This window comes from Ruditapes philippinarum, unplaced genomic scaffold (genome assembly GCF_026571515.1).
Source record: "Ruditapes philippinarum isolate M1 unplaced genomic scaffold, ASM2657151v2 ctg396_1_1_1_1, whole genome shotgun sequence".
Classification (NCBI taxonomy): domain Eukaryota; kingdom Metazoa; phylum Mollusca; class Bivalvia; order Venerida; family Veneridae; genus Ruditapes; species Ruditapes philippinarum.
Window position 1 is genome coordinate 154,352 of NW_026865475.1, and position 21,868 is coordinate 176,219.

At 31.4% G+C, this 21,868-nt stretch overlaps 2 protein-coding genes across 3 annotated transcripts; one reads left to right on the plus strand and one right to left on the minus strand.

The window, feature by feature from the left end:
• Positions 1-1,386: 1,386 nt before the first annotated feature.
• LOC132729218 (carbonyl reductase [NADPH] 1-like) lies at positions 1,387-4,306 on the plus strand. Of its 2 annotated transcripts, none has more exons than XM_060714937.1 (2): positions 1,387-1,556; positions 3,005-4,306. In XM_060714937.1, the coding sequence occupies exon 2, from the start codon at positions 3,007-3,009 to the stop codon at positions 3,859-3,861; it is 855 nt and encodes a 284-aa protein (XP_060570920.1). In that variant the 5' UTR covers positions 1,387-1,556; positions 3,005-3,006; the 3' UTR covers positions 3,862-4,306. The 2 variants fall into 2 exon arrangements, with proteins under 2 accessions (XP_060570920.1, XP_060570919.1); XM_060714936.1 differs by lacking the exon at positions 1,387-1,556 and adding an exon at positions 1,871-1,894.
• A 1,643-nt stretch (positions 4,307-5,949) lies between these two features.
• On the minus strand, positions 5,950-11,175 carry LOC132729219 (uncharacterized). Its single transcript, XM_060714938.1, has 5 exons — positions 11,015-11,175; positions 9,979-10,136; positions 7,252-7,327; positions 6,398-6,565; positions 5,950-6,086 (listed from the first exon to the last, which is right to left on the minus strand). Exons 2-4 carry the CDS (start codon positions 10,132-10,134, stop codon positions 6,399-6,401), a joined length of 399 nt encoding a protein of 132 aa, XP_060570921.1. The 5' UTR covers positions 10,135-10,136; positions 11,015-11,175; the 3' UTR covers positions 5,950-6,086; position 6,398.
• Between the last annotated feature and the right edge of the window lie 10,693 nt (positions 11,176-21,868).

The window sequence follows — 21,868 nt, forward strand, 5'->3', positions numbered from 1 at the left end:
TATCATCATCAATATTATTACTATAGAAGCTAACTGATAATTGATGAAATACAACGTATCTTTTATCATAATAACTTATTATCATATCAGCTTACTAAGAATAAAACAAGCTTACTAAGAACAAAACAACGATCAGACAACCGGATGTATCCTATCACTGATCCGAATATCCGGATGGCGGTTTCGGCTCCAAAGGACAACCCTTATAATAATCTCTAGCGGAGTCTTCCAGTTACTGTACATTGTATTTGAAAGACTTTGGCTTCAGATAATTAAGAAACCCTTGACCCAATTAAAGCTATCAGTTATATCCCCGTAAATGTTTTCCATCAGAGTATGTTTTATAGTAAATTTTAGCTGTCATGGGTTGGTCATTTTGAGATGCTACTCATGAATTGGCTTCTCAAAAACAAGACATGAAGATTTTTTTTTTAAAACAAGACGTGAAGTTCTTTATATATAAGGATGATATGTCGAGGCTTATTGTTGGTTCTAAGCCGTTCAAAGCAAGTTTAGATCATATATTGTAATAATGCAGCACCTCGATCGATTCCTTATTGAGAAAATTATTTACTTTATTATTTGCTTTGATGTTTCGTGTGTTTGTGATTCATGTCAACCGATTTTATTAAATATACTTTTTTTCCTTGAAAAGTGCATCATATAGCGGTAAAACCAGTATCTTAATAAAGGCCATGTATGTTGTAATTATAAGGATGTCACAACACTTAAGTGAAATTTTATATATGTATATAATTATTCTTCTAAAACAATTTCCAAACATCCAAGAATATGTTAAATATGTACTGCAAATGTTTACACGCATTATAAGTAATCATTAAAATATATGCATTCATTTCTTATTGAAAAATTTGGCTTAGACTTTATCAAAAATAAATTTCTAATTACCTCCCTTTATTTACATGAAATGTAAATTCGGTAATATCTTTACAAATAATGCTTTTTGGAACTTACAATATTGATAAATCTTCATTTGAGCATCATATTTATGATATAAAGCTATAAAAAAAATTTGAGAAATAGGATCTTTAAATGTTTTAACATGCTTTTACGTTATACAGGGGTATCCGTTATTTTCAATAATCTCCCTTGCTTGTATTTCTAGAAGCTATTCCTTTTTACAGAGAAATTTTTTATTTTGTTACCCTTATAACTAGTTTAGTTCGTCGTTTTGCTCTTACAGTATTTTCTCATGTGAGGTGAACGCGACATGCTTTCTTTTTTTCCAAAGTTTATAGACACAAATCTTTCAAAACCCTTGTCCAAATATATAACATAAGTAATATAATAAGACATTGAGAAGAAGCCTGCACTATCTATAATTCAAAGTGTTCTATAAAACTTTAAGCTATTAAAATAATAGGAGAACACTTTAAACGGACTTGGTGAGAGGTGCGAGCGATTTAAGGTATACACCGTATTTGTTTTTCCTAGTTTTGGTTTAAATCTACATGCGGATAATCGATATCCAGTGATCAATACACAGATCAGAGTTGAAGTATTGAAAACATTGCAGACATTCATAGTGATACAAGGTGAGAGAAATATTTACTACTTGTTTACAAATTAAAAATATATCTATTTGATAACAAAACAGTGTATTTAACTCGAGATATGTTTTTATATATTACGTATATCTATATTTCAAGCGGTTTGGTTAAGGTGAGAATGCCTGCACGTGAACTAAGATATTCCATGTGTATATACGTATGCTGTAGGTAACGAGCTATGGACGTATCAGTGTAACATATAAGTAGCTTTATTACTCTCGTGGTAACGTAATTGGCAATATTAGTCATGGTTTGAGACCAGCTAGGTCGAGAAGATTTGGCATATAAAAGTCCTTTTTCTGCAAAGATCCGGTTCATATCAGGTTATTATAAAATTTCAGTCTTAGAAAAAGTTTATTACTCCATTTAACTAATTTTAGCATCACTAACGAACAAAAATGAAAAATTAATCATTTCTGAATTCAAGCTATGATTTTGTACAGGTTTATTTTGGTTTTTATGTTTCAAAATTAATAAATCAATAATAATAATTCGGTGTGTGTTCATGACTACGTAAATATACATTGTATTTACACTTTCAATTACAAAGCATGTATTCAATAATGTATAAGATATAGAGAACTTGCGGGTATGCTAATAAAGCTGAATTGATACCCGATCAAATTATGTTACGCATTGCCCTACAGCTCTATTGAAAAACATAGCGTAAGGGAGATAACTGCATGTTAAATTGAAGGGAGGCTATATTACTAATTTAGTAAAAACGCTAAATTACTTGCTAAAAAGTCAATATAAATAGAATGATAAGAGGAAGCCTATGGTCTCAATGCTTTACCTCTAAACGGAAGGAAGTTAGTGGGGTTGCCTGGCTGGCGATGATAATGTCATTTTTTGTGGGAGATCAAGGGATTTTTGAATACTGTCCACCTGTCATTAACATATGATAAAACTGTTATCCCTATACATGTAATTCAACTTTCTTTCTTATCAGATAGGAATAAAATATCATTGCTGTTTTAAATAAAATTTAGGTACGGTTTCGTTTCTTCCCAATACTTAATCTTTCCTTACCTTAACATTATAAGCTTAGCAATTTGCACACCAGACTGAGACAAACATGTCATATTAATTCCATACCTAGCTGTAATTGGCGCAAGTACTAAGGCACTCTCACTAGATTTATCCGTATATACTTAACGTTGAAATACGACATTTAATCCACCTAATCTAGTCTTAATCTGCTTGCTAAATCTCCAAACATATATCTCTGTCACCAGCTTCTATTTTCAAAACTGTTTTCAATAATAATATTGACCCCTTACTGCTTACATCCATGTTAAATGAAGTATTTATAAACAGTTGTGTTTTTTCACGAGGCTGTTTCATAGTTATATAGTACGGTGGAAAATTGGACTCCCACTTCTTCAATTATAATTTCTGATAATATATTGTTTTAGCATTATTTTTTTCAGAGATGGTTAAGAAGGTCGCAATTGTTACCGGTGCAAACCGTGGTATTGGTTTCCAAGTTGCCAGGCAATTACTCTACGACTTCCCCGGTGATGTCATAGTAACCGGAAGAGATACTGCCAAGGGTCAAAGCGCGTGTAAGAAACTGGCAGCAGAAGGCCTTAAACCAGTCTGGCATGAACTAGACGTAACACAGTCTGCTAGTATACGAATGTTTGTGGACTTTATACGTGAAAACTATGGAGGAATTGATGTGTTGGTCAATAATGCAGGTACTGTGTTCGAGAAAGACTCTCCACTGTCAATGTACAGACAAGCAGAACTTAGCATACAGACAAATTTTAAGGGAACTATGAGCTTAATCAGATATTTTCTTCCGTTGCTTAGACCACACGCCCGTGTTGTTATGCTTTCAAGTGAACTTGGTAAACTGAGCAGTCTCGGCAAAGAACTTAGAAAACAAATTGATTTGGATAAGGTTACTATGTTCGATCTTGATAAACTAGCAGACAAATACCTGGCCGCCATTAAGGCAAAAGTTTGGTCCGAGTACGGTTGGCCAGACCGAATTTTAGAGTCAATCAGCGTTCTTTTAAATGTATTTGTATATGCTTTGGCAAGAGACTTGAAGTCAGATCAGCGTAGGAATATCCTCGTGAACGCTTGTTGTCCGGGATGGACCGCAACAGAACAAATGAAAACCCATCTAGACGAGAGCGGATGTTTAGGTGGAGTGGAAGCGAGGTCACCGGAAGAAGCTGCAGCAGACGTTACAAGATTGGCATTACTTCCGTCTGGCACCAGCTCACCAAACGGCGATACAGTTTACAAAAGACAGATTATAAATATTAGAGATTAACAAGGACTTTTATGCGTTCTGCTAGCAATTTATATATAAATTCAAACGGCCAGACTAAAGCTTTAACTTCTGATACAAAAGAACTGGCCTGTAGAATGCAGATGCAAGTAAAGTAAGATATTTTTATTCGGATTCTTTGAAAGGATTAATTTGAACATTTTAATCTGTTACTTTCTTTAGATACATTAAACATTTTAGAAGACGAAAGGGAGACGTTATATTTAGTTTGTATATAGTAAACAGACTTTGCAATTGTATGCTCGAAACGAAAACTAAAAATTCTTCATGATTTTATCATATTTTTCTTTACCTTTGTGAGAACAATAAGTACTTTTTGTCCAATATTGTGATTTTTTTCTGTGATACTTGTTCACTATCAACATTATATTGCATTTTCTCTTGGCAATTATTAACTTAATAAAGTCTTGTAATACAAATTTTGCAAGCATGTTCTTCACAATTACATGTATTTCTAATGCATGTATATGAAATGAAGGCCAATATAATGCAATAGTATTTTCAAGATCTTTATTACTATAAATAAAACATATCACGAGTCTCTCATTTTGATCTCATTGGTTACTTGCAGGCGATCAATTAGATTCTAATGGTTAAATAGATATTTCAAAACGTTCTTATTCTGTCCACGTGTAAAGAGTCTCTTGCTTTATTTAAACACGTGAGCTGTTACCCAGTATAAGTGACCGTTTCCCTCCTAACGTGTACAACAAATAAAAGAAACTTTTTTCTCACGGCGGTTTTAAAAGCTATTTTCCTTTGATGTGAACAAGGTACAATTTGTTACTTTTTTTCGAGGAGAATTAAACCTCAGGTATGAAGAGTTAACATACCGCCCTGAATGGCCTAAAGGTTGACCTTTTACTTTTTTATCTTAAGAATGCAAATTGTTCATTGTCTACGTGCATAAATACAACTTTTAGTCGATTAGTTTCCAGCCCGAAAAAAAAGAATCAACTTTTTACAAAACCGCCATATCACCTGATCATGAATTATTCCGTTTGATTATAAATAGATAAAGAGGTTTAACATACAACATCTTGAGATACTATCAACTTTCATTCTTGATATTTGAATATTTTCCACGCGTTGGGTTTAATCACAAAAGCGACTTTCAATGACTCTTAAATCGACTATTAGGGGCATAGGTTATCTTTAAATTTTTCATTGTGAATCTTTAAATTTGACATTTGAGATTTAAGTAAGATGCGAATTGTAACCTTTTCTCTAGATGGTGGCCAAATATAGTTTTGTTAATTTAATATGGAAATCACTTCAGGTCAACAAAATGTAATAGAATAAAAACAAATAGAATGATTTGATACAAATTTATTTGAAAGTACAAAAAGAAATATCACAGACCTTTGAAATGTTTCAAGTTACTTGCGTCTATACGCACTACTTGATTTAGAATAACTTTTAGTAGACTTTAATCTATAGCATAAAGTCTGCCATTATTAAGATACAAAATACCATTGTTGCAATGTCTATGACACACCAATATTTATAAAAGAAAAAATATTTTCATTTTTCAAAGCAAATTCACAAAACAAAAATGTCACTGCTGTTGGGTTGATAATCGTCAACTGTTCTTTGTTTTAATCAATGACGTCACAAAATCTGCTTCGAAATAGTCTGCTGATAATCAACCTATAAGGCAGGTTAAGAAATATCTGAAAGAAGAGAAAAAAGTCATGAGTGAAAATGTTCAGTAAAAGCTTTTCAAAGGATATCATACCTATTTTAATGCATTTATAGCACAATAATATAATTATAAGAAATTTAATTGCAGGTTGATTCTAATCTGTTAAAATGAAGAAAAAAATGATGCCTCTGCCTTTTGCTTAAATACGAAAGGCAATAACTTTGCTATACTTACGTTATTACTAAATGACTTTTTTAGTACAATTGTATTAACTATTATAAAACTGTTTTAAAAAAATGAGTTTACTCAAAATTTATTCAAAATATATACACGAAATAAGCATACCTGATAAAAATGTTGGTTTAAGGGCTTCGATGTTGTATCCCATCTACATAAAGGCGGTATTTTTGGTCCAATGATGTGTATAAAAAAGTTCTATATAATGGTTGCCATTTTATTCAAATATGGTGGTGTTCAACCCGGTCCATATATTGCTGGTCTGTTGAATTTTTATCACAGAGACGCTTATTGCACAATATCACAGGAAAACTAATGGAACTCACTAAAATAAATAATAAAAGAAACGTTTTACTAGGTGTTAATTTACCAATCTCAGAAACACACAATTTTCCAAATATTAAATTCATAGTTTTTTTACTTAAAATAATTTTCTACTTAACTATGTATACACACGATGTTTTTTAAGATATTGCTACTGAAAAAGCATTACCCAAATAAACAACAAATAAATAAATAAATAAAGCATGCAAGACGGCATGTATGTAGTATTGTATACATGTACAATACTATTTCTTTCGTTAAATGTATATTGTTAAATTAAATGTGTATAAATATAGTTTATATGAAACTTACCTTAAACGAATCTTGCAGGCCGTTTACTTCTACTAAGATAACTTGGCACCTTTTGTTGCTTTTCGAAGTCTACTGAAGGTGGCGCTCTTCTCTCATAAAAGTCTGTCGGTATAAAGCTGTGCACGAGATCCTTAAGAATATCTGCGTTGCCTTGGGAACTGCTGATTTCTAAGGTAAAATAAGAAGAAATGAAAAAATTAAGAATGATAAAATAAAGTTATGTAAATATTATCTCTACTCTAAAGTATTTAAAAGCTTAATTATTCAAAATATTGTAAGATCAACTTCTGTAATGTAGAAACAATATCGGGCTCTAACTTCACGAGCCAGATGGCGTGAGTCGTGTCACGCGCATTATGACACGCGACACGCTGAAAGCACGCGACATATTAATGCGGTCAATTCTACAACAAATATTATTACACCAAAGACCCATAAAAAGGAGTGGTGGAACAATAAATAGGATCCTTTCCGAATGTAGCACATGATTTTGATGAAAGTTTAAGTATTCCTTTAAGCAGATTGTCAAATTTGAAGTTAAAGAAATAATCTGAGGGCGCGGTGTGCCTCCCAGCATATGGTTACTTGGGAACAATTGAAATTGGAGAAAAGTCAAATCAAAGGCACACGTCCCCTATCGATATAATTCTTATTAACGAGTAACCCTTTATGTTTCAGATCCCAGAACCCATAAGAATAGACTGTTAAGCACCAATATTGATTTAATAAATGCTGTAGACATGTCCCTTTATTGGTTAATTGTACAGGAGGGATCACTATGGATTATGACCATTGGCCAGTGTTATAATATGACAGTAACAAGAAATAGCACAAATGTAGAAATCCGGGCTTACCTGTGTTTGTGAGTCTGCTTGCAAGTGCTCTATGCAGCTCATCTATGTATCGCACGGCTTCCTCAATAACTGTAACCTGAAATAAAAAAAAATAGATTTGTGAAAAGAAGGGGAAAATTTAAATAATCTGAAAACACCGCTTTTAGAGAACCGTTGTCGGGAGAACAGTTTAATGTCGGTATGTTTATTTTCAAATTATTTTCAAATTAGACTGCTTGACTGGATTTCGTAGGTGCAGTGATAAGTTTAATATATCATTTAGCTGTTAGACAGGTGGTACTTAAACACATCACGTATATATTTAGGCAAAACACCAATTTTTTGTGATCTTCATTTTGATATATGACATCTGTTTGCATTTTTGTGGAAATGCTACACAAGATCGGATCTTTCCCGCCCCTTGACATAGGACATATGCTGCAGGAATTCAAAATGAACAATTACGCACATTGTCCGAGCCTTAATGTGGGATATATCAAATATTGTGCCCGTTTAACCGACTAGTGGTATCCCGTACATTTAGGTAAAGGCGGCAATTAAAGCGGCGCACATGTTACCTTTACGAGGTTAAAGATCACCTCGACTAATAACTTTGACATCATGACGTGAATATTTAATCTTAAACCGCAAATACTAAATAAAGAGTCAATATTAAACCATGACAAATACAACCCTTATCCACTGATAAAATCTTAAGATAAATTTTCAATAAAAGCGATTTTGAAAGTTTTTACAGCAATAAAACGTGAAGGCTGTATAGTTTAATTTGTGTAAGTGTATAATAGCGCTCAAAGTTTGCCCATCTGTTGCACAAATAGTAAACATTCTCATGAACCGGAATTTTAAGAATTTCTTTTCATTTCGATTTAATCACAGTCTTTAAAATCGGTTTGAACACATCCTTTTCTATCTCAGGTTTAAACAAGTCGGACATGCAAAGTCAGTTTTTTTCCTCTGTATTTTTATCACTAACTATATTTAAATCCGTATTACAAATCTCTGTTTTTATCTCTCATCAGGAGAAAAACTCCTATCAGTAGCCCTAGTGAACAAGTCTCAGTCCTGATATTTCGTTTGTTGTGAAAGTTTGAAAATTGACTTAAAGACAAGACACAACTTCGTGAATAAAGTGGTCATTATCTGCGTCAGAAATTTCCTTTCCGTCAATCTGGTTTTGTAATTCGAAATTAAATCATTAATTTTCTTCATTCCATTGAGAAATCGATACTTTTGAAATGTGAAGCATTTCTTGCGTTATAAGACACTGTTCGTGGGCAACAATGACTTCACTCGCGTTTGTGGTTAGCAAAATAGCATTACTGGGTAGATTATTATTTGGTGTTTGTACGGGCAATCCATCATTTGGAAAATTGAATAATTGAAAATCTAGGAGAAAGAAAGATTCAGTTTTTTTTTCTTTTTTCTATGTTGATTACAGTTTAACCCGGGTGTTCAAAACGCCGTAAATGAATAATTGAGTAAAATAAGAAATCATTGCGTTAAATCTGAAAGATCTGGTCAGATAATACTGTAGTTTTCATAATCGCGTTGTTTATTAAAACGCACGATCAGATTTTTTATCAAATTAAATTTGCTATTATATTGCAATTTTATACATTTCAGCGCGATCCTTACCCATGAAAATTCCATATCTGCACAAAATATCAACACACGTGCCTTTGATGTAACTTGGTTTTCTAAACTGATTAGCTTTTAATTGTCGGTTATCAAACTATCACTACTAAATCACTATTGTGATCACTTAATTACATCAACTCATGGGCTGAAACATGTGTATGACGATATTATTTTTGGCGGGAAAAACGCAGATTTTAGCACTCGGTGTGGAAAAAGTGTACAAGTATATGGCAACTGATTTGCCGTCTGCTTTAAATCACTCGCACAAAATGATTTTACGAGTTTCACAATTATTCAGTAAACACCTGTTAAACTACTGAAATGAATAAAACGTTTATTGTTTAGGACAGAACAGCTGTTTATCCAAAAATAGTGTCATCGTGAAAGTACTATATTGCCTGGTAATAGATTGTTGCTGGATTATATAAACTTCAGATGATTTGGTCCGTATAAATAATTATCTTTAATTTGCATTTGCTCTTAATCTTTTCTATGAACCGAAAATGTCTTAACTTCTTCTTTTCTTTTTTTTTTTCATTTCTTCAACTGCGTCAACTTGCAAGTATTTTTTTACGTTCGTTTACTAGTCAATGGCTTTCTTATCAAAGATCTGATTCTATAAAATGTAGTGCCAAATTATAAAAAAAACCTAGATATTTCTGGCATCTCAAAAATATCGTTTAAGAAAAAAAAATAAAAATTGCAAAAAATACTTGAGCACGAACACTTCAAAACGCACGTGAAAACGCCTTAGAACGTGACATGCACGTTACCGCCCCTGCAATGTGTCACTATACTATGTTCAAGTACCACTTAAATACCTCTTACACACATTGACAGATGTATCACACTTTTTTCTCTAATTCATCATTCATTTAATTTATTTTGAACATTCAGAGCAGCTTATCCCGCTCATCTAAACAAATAATGAAATATTCAAGTTTTTTCCGCCACAAAAATGACGCAAGGAAGAAAAAACAGTCAGGTTAAGCAGCCCCAAAAAGATTTCACAAACCTAAACTTAAAGTTTTCGCTCTCAGGCCATTCAGTAAATGATTAAACGATTAACCAGGATTTTTTTAAACTTACCTTAGATATATTTTGTTTCTTGGCAATAGCAGGTACCATGTCTCGCAGACGACTGTATTCTTTATTCCGAATTCTCTTCAGATGCTTCTTCATGTGTTGCTTGGCAACAATTTGTGCAGACGACTTTGGTTTCGTGATTGAAAGTAATTTCGTCATTTCTGTGGAAAAGAATTATAAAATTTTCAATTAAACAGCAGTTAATAAAAAATTTCAAGACTCTATTAAGTAACGTTAACAAATTATAGTTTCGTTATATGAAGTAATTAAATAAATACATGTACACATGACAAATACAAATAAAAACATTTAAAATATTTTTAGATGATCGAAATCACTGTATTGTGTCTCACCTAAGAAGAATCTTGAAAGTTCAAATGTTAATTGATGTCGAAATATATATTAAATTTTATTTTGTAATAAGCAAGACAACACTTCAAGATATTTTGTCACTGCAAATATACCGAATTTCATAAAAAAATTCAATTTCTATATTGACACGGGTGACGTTGCTGTCCAATAACACTTTTGGAAATTTCTGAGAGAGAAATAAAAATCTTTCAATGCATAAAAAATAAGCTGAAATCATCCCTTTTAGATATTTGTTAACCATAATTCACACGAAATATATTAATTAGCATCTTTTTCAGTCTTCATTCTCTATTCTGTTCTATATAGTTATATGTAAACACATTTTTATTAAATTGACATGAAGATATTTTTAATTAGTTCCGATTTAAACCAATAATGTAATGAAGACGTAATAAAGTTCGCTAAAATCAGAGTCATTTTGAAAATCACTTTGTAAAGTCGCCTCACCTACACGCTGGTTTACATAGATCAATTACCATATGACAATGAATACAATAAATTGAAACGTAATATGAAATATTTTTTTTATTTAACTACTGTTGATCATAAATAAAACATAAAATTCTGAAATTAAATGGATTATTATAAGTAGTATAAATAGAATTAATTTCCTACCACACCCGGTGTTAACACTTCTGTTATATATTTGTAAATAAAATGTCCTTACCTTTTAAGAATGTAGTAAATATCCAAATTAAGTATAAAAACACTTTAAGTGTCCACTAATTTTTTGCTCAATGTTCTCTGTCAAATGTTAAATGATTACTGACTTTCCATCTGTCACAGCTGACTGTTATACACCATTCATTAACTTCGTATCCGGCGAAGTACAGAAGATGACGAATTCTTCCGCGTGAAATGATGTATAGCGAAATGTAGTTCTTTTAAGTATGCATTTTTGTTGGAAAAAAGGGTGTATATATTGTCAAATCATTACTTAATACGCACATATGTTGTAGTATATATCTACCATTTATCAGTGAACTAAAATGCAGAAAAAACTAAATCCCAATAAATCTCGATATACCGTGGGAAAGCGGTGTCAAGGCGGACTGGCGGACTACTTTCCTAACGGAATAATGTAGCGCGAAAATTGACGAAGTGTCATTTTAACCAATAATGGGAATATTGGCAATTTTATTCCATCGCAACAGGAGATGGGGCTGAACAGTATTGTCCGTTATAAAATAGATGAAATATTTCACACAAAAGAAGTCAATAAAATGTCAGGGTGCAGTTATCATAATTCGAAATGAGCTGAAAACCTTGTAGGAAATAAACAAGACCAGTCCAGATGGTCATTTTCGAGGGAAAACAAAACGGAAACGGTTTACGATGTATGATTTATTAAACTAAAACTATAATCCGCGGGTTAATATTCAGCTAGCAATGCGATATTAACACGGTTAATATATTAAATTTCGGACTTTCAATGTTGACAGCCACTTGTTTTACTTTCATATATATTTTTTACAGGTAAACAATTTGATAAACTAATTAAATGTCACGATTTTGCGTTCCTGGCTTCAGTTGAGTTTGCATGATAGAAACTTCAATCAAATTGTGAAACACAGAACCCTTCACCTTGTGAGGGCAACACAGTCCCTTAAAAATGTATGCTGCAAGCATCGAGAACTCGTATTTTAACCCTTCGTGCACATATACATGTATATGACCCTAAAAAGAAACACTTTTGTACATTTATGCATGTAATTTTATTTATTTTCTTTAAAAAAGAAGAAGAAGACAGGCCCTAAACTCAGTTGTCTTTTCACAACATGAATAATACAAACGTATTAGAATAACGAGAACAAGATTGCGAACTTGTTAAAACATTTTAAGGTAGAGTTATAATGAAATCTGTTTGTGAAAAAAGGGGGGAGATAAATTGATTTCCGTCTTGATTACACCAAATGCAGTTCACTAAGTAACGCGTTTAGAAATTTTTGTATATAACTTATATTGTAGTCCGCCAAAATGCACTAAACACTGTCTTTCCTCATGAAGTAATGTTTCGTATAAAAGAAAATTGACAAAAATCTGAACAGGATTTTTTTTCTTGGAAAATTTTCGAGAAAACAGAATAGTTTTGAATATAACATTACGGCGTAAAAACTACTTAAAAACTGAGAAAGGTGTGTCTAAGAAAATATTATAAAAATATCTTTTGTTTTTCATTATTCTTATTGTTATTTACTAGTATTATTATCTTTTTTTTTCGCTTAAGGCTTTATAGAAACAAGTTTTTAATCAAGGTAGTTGAGAATGTTTAAATGGTAGTGTTAGATGAAACTAATTGAAATTATACATGTACAGAATTATCAAGAAAAAAATCGGCAACACGTTTTTGGAAATTGAAATCCGTATGTTCGAAATTAACTTTTTCAGCAACAGGTGGGAAAATGTTAGAGCAAATCTCCATATTATCAAAACATTTTAACTGTTAACTGACACTGTAGAAATTAATTCATATCTTTTGACATGTACAATAAAACGTAAATCTTTATTATTCCGACAATACGACCAACAAATGGATTAATGTGCACAAGGTGTTTGACACACAGCGGGACTACATTCCGCGCGTGACATCTATATAGTATCACTCCGCGTCGCAACCATTTAGTATGACACATTGTTGTAACAGATGGTAGTATTCGTTTTGAATATATATGGCTATTATATACGCCCCTTGCTGTAAATTATCTCATTAAAACGAGCCTGGAATACAGTTTATTAACTTTCTTCACAGCTAAATGCAACTTGACACTAATTATACATATTACTTCTTGTCTTCCTAATACAGTGTACATAATTTGGATAATAACTGTCAGGTTTAAAATAAACCATATTTTGTTTATACCACATATGGTAAAAATATGTCTTCACTTTTTATATTTTTTCATGTAAGTTTTCAGACTCCAATAAAAGTGTCATAGTTATAAGATTTACATACTGCGTTAACTAACACAACGGAAAATGCCTCTTTCTCAATCTTTGCCAGGAATTGTTGAACTTTGTATTCGATATATTTAACAAGTTTTTATACAACTTCTTTAAAATCACATTATGCCTTAGAATCAATAATGTTTTTATACTTTACAAAGGACAAACATGTAATAAATAATGTATTAATAACGATTAAGAGTATAAAATTAAATTTTGAACAGCTGAAGAAAATAGCACTGACAATTTTTAATCACTAAAAGTATACCAATTGCCTAAGAGTAAAAGAAGCAAAAGATAGTTCATCTATATGGCCAATGAGTATATATCTTTTAGAAACTGTAACAAGATACAAAATTAAAAATAAAAACTTTTTGGGAAATAAGAATGATACAATTTAGGTAGCATAATGGGCCTTTAATTAAGCGAAAACAGAAAACATATACATGACTTCTTAGTGCGAAGTTTCATTGTATATGTATGTATTTATGTTGTATAAATAGAAATGGAATATTGTTTAAACTTAAGTTTCATGTCAGGTGTCAGAAACGAGAATCTCTTTTTTTTTTCGTACCTGTTATCTTATTTCACGTGGATAAAATATCAGTTAAATTACCAATAAATTTCAAGTTAAAAAATATAATATATGTATAATGATAAATAATTGTGTACATAACCAAGGTAAAAAGTTATCTCCGATATGTTGTCTTTTGTTAGGAAAAAAAATCTGACATAAAGATCAACTTTTGTTGACGTTATATTGACACAAACGCTAACAAAGACGAACACAAATTTAGACGGAGAAAAGACCATGTGGATACCAGTACAATAATTTACATTCATAACGGACGCTTCCTTTATAAATAATTGCATAATTACAATTATTATACTTTTGAGCCATTTTTCACTTTTCTTGTAATTAAAGTGGTCACATGACCCCCTGTTTGATTCGTATTCAAAATTTTGTTGCACGTGCGATTGTTCGATAAGTCACGTGACCTCCATTATGAATCCGCGTTTTTCCTTAATGGTGCTATAATGAATGCTAGAAAAAAACATGAAAGTCGACACGCCAAAACAAAATTGTCCCATTCTTTTCTATGATTTAAATAAAGGTTTTATTTCAAGTGCACGTTGCTCGCCGCGCGCTCGTGCAATATTAAAGATGCATAAAACTGATGAGAGTTTTTTCCACCCATTTATGCATGTAATATAATTAAAGAAATGCACTTTAGAACCGGAACTTTAATTTCCTGAAGCATATTTAACATTAATTACAAAATGCAAGTTCATAAGTAGTAAATACTACGATTAAAATAATAGATTCATATGGTAATGGTTTTGAAATCCGTTGTTGTTGTTGTTGTTCTGATAATCATTTAAATTATACTGATGCATATATACACTGCTGGCATAATTAACTATCATGTAGACAGACTTAACGATTTACTTCATTTTCCTTCATTTTCTTTTTTGGTAAAAAAACAAAACTTTTTGAGTAACATTGATACAGATGTTTATAATCTAAATACATTAACAAACCACAGGTCAAATATAAATAATAAAAAAACGTACATTCCCACACTTTTAAAAGAACAGGAAATATTTTGGACGACAGCTGCAAAGCGGGTAAAGTAGAAAAATAACCAAATATATACCGTGGGATATACCTTCAACTTAACCATCTGTTACGTTTATCTACAAGACGAACATTTAAAAATCGACTTCGTAACTTACACCATGACTCACTTCACATTCTGTATTCACACTAACATTTGATATTTCATGCCCGAAAAAGGGTATTCATAAAATCAATTACGTTATTTAATGACACGTTAATTTGATATTAATGTTTAAATATATGTATATTGGTATTCATAAAACGGGAGTAGTGCAATTTTTTATTTAAAGGCAAAGAGCTGGAACGAAGATTTTTCTTAAACTTTGTACGATTGAAGAAGAACATTATAATAAAAAATGATGAAAAAATGGTGGTTACCACCCTACGTTTTGAGTTATCAACGCATGAATGTTATTTTTTTTTCTTTTAGATCAGTCTTCAAATTCAAAGTCAACAAATCCGGAAAAGTACTGTCAATCGCAACTTCCGACTATTTCCGTCATTTTTTCGGTAAAGGGCGAGATGTTCCAAATACTAGTATGAGTCCCGGCTTCTTGGTCTGCAAATTAGTCTTTGTGGAAAATGGTTGAAACTGATATGTGATACGTTGAACCTCTTGAGGTATAGAACGATAAAATCACTTTAAAAGTAAAGCTGTAATCTTAATTGAACAAACACTTAAAAAGAACCCTTAAAACTGGCTTCTCTGTGTCTTTGGTTAATGTCAAACTCATTCAAATTTCAAATATTGGACCATGTGAATCTCGGTGCCAGGTGAAAGACTGCGAGAAGAAATCGAGACTTACATGAATGGGATATACAAACACTGTCATCTGGCAGACGATGGCCAACTTTTTCGATTTCGTCATACAAATTATACTCAAGCAAAAAGGGCGGAAATTCTCTTTTGTAAAAGTGACAGTCACTGAAGAAGCGTCAATTTTCGTCCATTGAAAAATACAACTCATTCATTAGATTAGCTCCCGAGTTGTTTTTTTTTTTTGCAACGTCTTGCATAACATTGAGCAAATAGGATTGGCTATAACCGTCATGTGGGAACCATGGAATTATTTAAGAGGAAAAACTTTCATTCATTGACACTGCGTTTTAAATTGCGTCCACTCAAGTTGAATTATTGTCTAAATTTTCATTCATGAGTTTTTGTGAATGAATCTGCCTCAAGTAAAAGACATCTGCAATTCGTACTTCCGCGGTAATCCTGTCGAGCGTTAAATAATTCTTTGGATAGTTACGCTTTTATGTAAAATTTAATTTTAATGATTTCAAAACGAATGATAATGTTATATAATACATGAATGAAATTTATTTGTTAGCCTGCCCGGTGTTGTTACATGTTTAAATAAAAATTTTAAAAGTACCCGTAACACCAATAAAATATTAATAATCATCTTTATTCATTTTGCAAGTACACCGATGATAACGGAAGTCGAGGTAAAAATATGAAATAATATAAACAATGAACAACAACAATGCCATATGTTGTATGAGTGGAAGATAAAACGGCAGTCAACATGGGACAGATCCTTGCAATGGAGATATATAGATCTCGTTAATATTAATGATAAAAAAAGCTGTTCTAAAAACTCGAACATGTTCCATGTTATACAGCACGTAACAAACTTTGTAACATAGTTTCCAAAGTAAAAGGTCATACGCATATTTAATATAATAGGACGCACCGATCCCCAGCCTGAAATATTTAAATTTACATTAAAAAAATACATGTAATTTACGGAATCTATGCATGTATTATATTAGCGTCTCCCTCAATAGTCTGTCTTTTGATTTGTTGACTATTTTAACATTCAGCTGTGGCGTTCATAGTTTTCACTCCGGATCACGGCAATATGCCACATTGAATTAACCAGAGCACAGTTCAGACACCGCATCGTTCCTTGACAGGCCAGCAGATTACCTTCACTTTCACAAGGAACTGATAACTTCTGTACAGTACAGTACAGGATTTCATGATCAGTCACAACGAAAGTGGCCTGCACCGTCCATGAATCGTCCGGGTTGCTCGATTTACAGTTAAACGCTCTACTTACTGAGCTAATCGGACGGCTACGACATTCAGCTGTGTCCTCAATGCTCGATTGTATAGCACTTGACAATTTAATCAACACAACAACCCCTCCAGTCCATTACTGACTACCAAGCCATATCAAACTGGTCTCTAGAAGGACTTGGGGATCGACTTCGCGAAATTTTATAGTTAAGTCCACTAAAACCTTATTATAACTGGTTTTGCTAAACTTCATGACACATGTTATGTTATCATCTTGAATTGTGACATTATTGGTTAAGCAAACGATATTTAACAAAACAAAGCAAACACACATACAAAAAAAAACATATATAATTATAAAAATACGAAAAAAAAAACACAACATGCAATGCAAGTTTATATACAGGTAAATACTACAAGATATTCTAAACGGTGATATTATTCGATTTTGATTTAGTAAATTTGTGATATTTTTATATTTGTTAAAACAAACAACGAATAAACAGCTACAAAAACAACCAACAATATTTTGTTATGTTATTATGTTTATTCTCATAATAATTGTCTCGTATTCCAATATTTCTGTCTTTAGAAGGCTTGCTGGGGCTTATCCAGGAATATCTCGGACTGCCAGAATCCCATGGGAGGAAAACAGGTGATGGTTCACGCAGCGTTATGCTGCCACAGTAACTGTCGTCTGCCAGAAGACGCGCGCGTGTCAAAGTCTCGCGATGCGACGCTGAGCAGCCGATATGTTGGCACGAAAAGTCACATATGGTGCAGAGTCTTGTGAGTTGTCGCAGAATGCTTGTGGAATTAGCCTTAATTTATGAATCATTTAAAATCAGATATTACTATTAAAGAGTTAAGTTTCCATCTTGACATCTCGTCACAACATTTGGAACGGAGAGATTTAACTTTTTTTTCAAAATGTTTTGAAAACATTTTTTTTAACTGTTATGAGGAAAAAAAACTCATATCCGAACCATATCTAATGGAGGCTTTTAATGAAAAATATTCGTTTAATAAAAACTGTTACTTTTTAAAAAAATGGTACTCGAGACTATTTTTTTTCATTTTGACTTTCATAACGGAATAAACAACTAGGAGTTGATGCAGAAGTGAAGTAAATAAATGAGAATAAAGTAAATGATACACTCGATCTGTACCAAAAATTTTAGACATACTAATTTAAGTGGGAAAAAAAGAAAGAAAGAAAAAAAACGGAGAAAAACTTACGACAGCTGTTACATTTGTGTTTATCTTGAATGAATATGTCACTAAAACCACTTTAGATAGATAGAATGCTTTTACATTTATTTGGTATGATGTAAATACACATATATCAAATTTCATAACTTAAAATCCTAATTATAAAAAATCTATTAGTTTACTGAAGTATGTCTTACTTTAAGTAAAATAGTCTCGTGAGAAACAGTGTGGACAAGATTCTCACGTCAATTTTGCCATCTGTTACACTTGCTGCATTTAGCAGACGACAAAATTATAATAGGTGCGCATTATCCTATTTTATATGGTAGTTTTTGAGATCGCATTTTTTCTTTAGTATTTTCTTTTCAGTTTATGCGATTTTAGGTTGAATGTTACAATAATTATTTGTTTTGCAGATTAACTTGCGACATACTTGTTTTATCATGTCTTTCAGAAAGCTTTGTAACGACAGTCTATTAAGACGGGTTTTTTTTGGTCAAACGTTAGTCAGATTTCAGATTTTATTTTCAATATATGCAAAAGTCCCACAATAGCGGGAAACATAAGCAAATTGTGACATACATAAATGCATACATACATACATAGAATCACATAACATAATGTAGTAGAAAACGGCTATTGAGATTTCCAAGAACAGAGCCTAACACATTCATATTTATTTAAGCTATAAAATTGAGCTGGGTATATATATGTAAGTGAAAAGAATAATTATTACAAAATTCAATCATCAAAGACACACAAAAAGAAAAAAGGTCATAACTTATCTTTCGCATATAGTAATTTAAGACATGATTTAAAATTGTCTAGTAAAACACATCAAGTTCTAATAAAATGTTGCATTATTTTCATACAAAAAATACTAAGATTCTTTAGTTTATTTGTATTTTCCGATGTGACCAGGCTTACAAATTTAAACATACTTGGCCTATTTATGTAAAAATTATCTATGTATATTTTTCTATCATTTTCAAATTCTGGACATACAAAAAGATAATGAAATTCATCGCCAATATCGTTACATATATTACATTTACGGTCTTGAATAGGTATATTCTGCCATCGTCCTATTTCAATTGGAAGGCGATGATTTCTTGTCAAAAATAGTAATAATTTATTAGCTAAATTGCTTGGTAGTTTATCTATGTAACAGCTTCTAGAAAAATCCTTTTTGATATATTTGTAAACGTTTGTATCAGAAGTGTTATTTAGTTCAGAACGCCAATTTTGCGAGTAAATATCTTTTAACTTTTGAAATGTTGTTTTTATCAACCACTTACTATTGCTAAAACTTTCTATGTACCAAATCCCAGAAAAACCAGTTTCACATAAATATTGTTTTACATTTTCTATCCACAGTGATTTAACTTTATTATCTATATGTAATTTACGTAAGAAAATATATACCTTTGAAGATAATTTTGTTGGTTCACCACTATTGATATTTTCAATAAGTCTTGCCCAAAATGTAATTACTCTGTGTTTGATATGCACACTGAGTGGTAGGACACCTGTTTTTCAAATAATTCAATTTGTAGGTCAAATGGTAAAGCCAAAGTTTTAATTTTCCTCAGTAATGCAAATAGTGCTTTATTAGCTTGTTCAGCTATTTGTATTTTAAATTTATAAAACGAACCACTTTTATTGAAATATATCCCTAAATATTTATATTCATTTACAATTTCCAAGACATGTTGCCCAATTTTAAAAACATTATTTATTTTTGGACGCCCTTTACTAAATATCATAACTTTGGTTTTATTTACATTAATATTTAATTTCCACGTTTCACAATATAATTTAAACTGATCTAAAGCCTTTTGAAGATCAATTTCATTTTCACTGAAGATCACTGTATCGTCGGCATTAAGCAAAATAAAAAGTTTAAGATAGACATGTACGCCTTCAATAATTGTATCTCTTGAAACTCCATTAATATCGTTGCTTTGTAAAAAGTATTCCAAGTCATTCAAAAATATAGAAAATAAAAATGGCGATAAATTTTCCCCATGTCGTACCCCAATTAAACAATCGAAAAAGGGGGTGCTTCCTTCATTTGTGCTTACTCGAGACTTAATATTTTCATACAAACTTTTTATAACGTTAAAGCATTTTCCATTAATATTTTCTTGTCTTAATTGTCTTGTCAAAACAGGGATATAAAAAAAAACAAAATATTATAGCTTTGAATTGAGAAAAGCAGATTAAGAACCTAAGAAAGCTCTATTTCCAAATTTGATTAAAAAAAAATTGAACTATTTACTTTAACGTAAAAAAGATTGTTACAATACATCTGTTTTAGTCCTTTTCGCGTCTTGCACTAGATAAAATGTAGAAGATAGTCGAACCCAGGGAAGGGTTTAGACCCATGGGTTGAGTGATAACAGATATTATTTTAAAAGTTTAGCGACCTATTTATATACAAGTGACCATCATTATGATAAGCAGGCGGTCAGGCTATTGTGAAGATGGCTCGGGCAAAGTTTACTGCAACGATGTACAACAAATTGCTGTCTTTATGATCCACGCGACATAATTACTTTGAATAATTTCGGATTTTCTCGATATAAAAACACACAATTATATTTCAGAATATACCGTGTACTTGAAACGTAGGACTGTAATCATTATAAACACGTGCACAACACGCGGCACGCACGTGCAGCGTTATTATATCGACTTATGTCGGAAGTTCACACCGGTCAGTCGGATGTGTAGCTACTTTATGTGATCTGAAGAGCGGAAGTCGATCATTATCGGTAGAAATTTAGATAATCGCTATCGATCATGCTGAAAACCGATTAAACCTGAATTTCTCTTGTGGTCTGTTAAAAAAAGGAAAAAACTTTTAAACAAAAGCCCCCATTATTTTCACCAGATAAGGGGGAAAAAAAATTTTAGGTAAAAAAAATGGTAAATTTTTTTTAAAACGTTTTTGAAAAAAACCAAAATTTTTTTTTAAATAACCTAAATTTAAAGTTTTTTCCCTTAAAAAATGGGGTTTTGGGAAATATTTAATAATAAATTTTTATTTAAAACTTAAAAAAAAAAAATTTGAAATTGAAATTTAAAAACCAAAAAATTTTTTTCTTAAAAAAAGGAAAAATGGGAAACCGGGGGGGGAAAAAAATTTTAAAAAAAAAATTTAAAATTTAAATTTTTAAAAAATTTTTTAAAAAATTTTTTTTTTAGATTTTTTTATTTGTTTTTTTTTCCTAGGAAACAATCAAAAAAGAAAAGCATTCCTTTTTGTTTTTTTCAAAAAATTTCATTTAAATAATATAACCCAAAAATTTTTTTTTAAATATAAGCCCTTTTTTATTTTTAAAAAATTTTTCAAAAAACCATTGGTTTTATTATTTTAAAAAATGTTAAAAATTAATATTTTTAAAAGGCAGAAAAAGGGGTATAAATTTTTAAAAATAAAAATTCCTTTTTAATTTTGTTTAACAAATGCAAAAAACATTTTCTTTTTTTTTCTTAAAAATTTAAAAAAAAAATTTTCCCCAAAAATTTTATTGTTTTTTGCACTTAACTTTAACCAACAATGCCGTTCTGGGAAAAATGAACGGAACCCTTTTTCCCTGTCGGGAAAAAACCCAAATATACCCCTTTTGTGTCCCGGCGGATATTCCCCCCACGTTCCGAAAAGGAAAAAATTTTTTGGAACCACCTCTCCTTTTAAAGGGGTTAAAAAA

What these genes read in the sequence shown, in the direction of transcription:
- LOC132729218 (XM_060714937.1), top strand. Translation starts at nt 3,007, where the DNA reads ATGGTTAAGAAGGTCGCAATTGTTACCGGTGCAAACCGTGGTATTGGT.
- LOC132729219 (XM_060714938.1), bottom strand. Translation starts at nt 10,134, where the DNA reads ATGACGAAATTACTTTCAATCACGAAACCAAAGTCGTCTGCACAAATT. An exon ending in AGAAACAAAATATATCTAAG is followed by an intron (nt 7,328 to 9,978) that starts GTAAGTTTAAAA and finishes TTTTTATTTCAG; the next exon opens with GTTACAGTTATTGAGGAAGC. An exon ending in AAGCAGACTCACAAACACAG is followed by an intron (nt 6,566 to 7,251) that starts GTAAGCCCGGAT and finishes ATTTTACCTTAG; the next exon opens with AAATCAGCAGTTCCCAAGGC.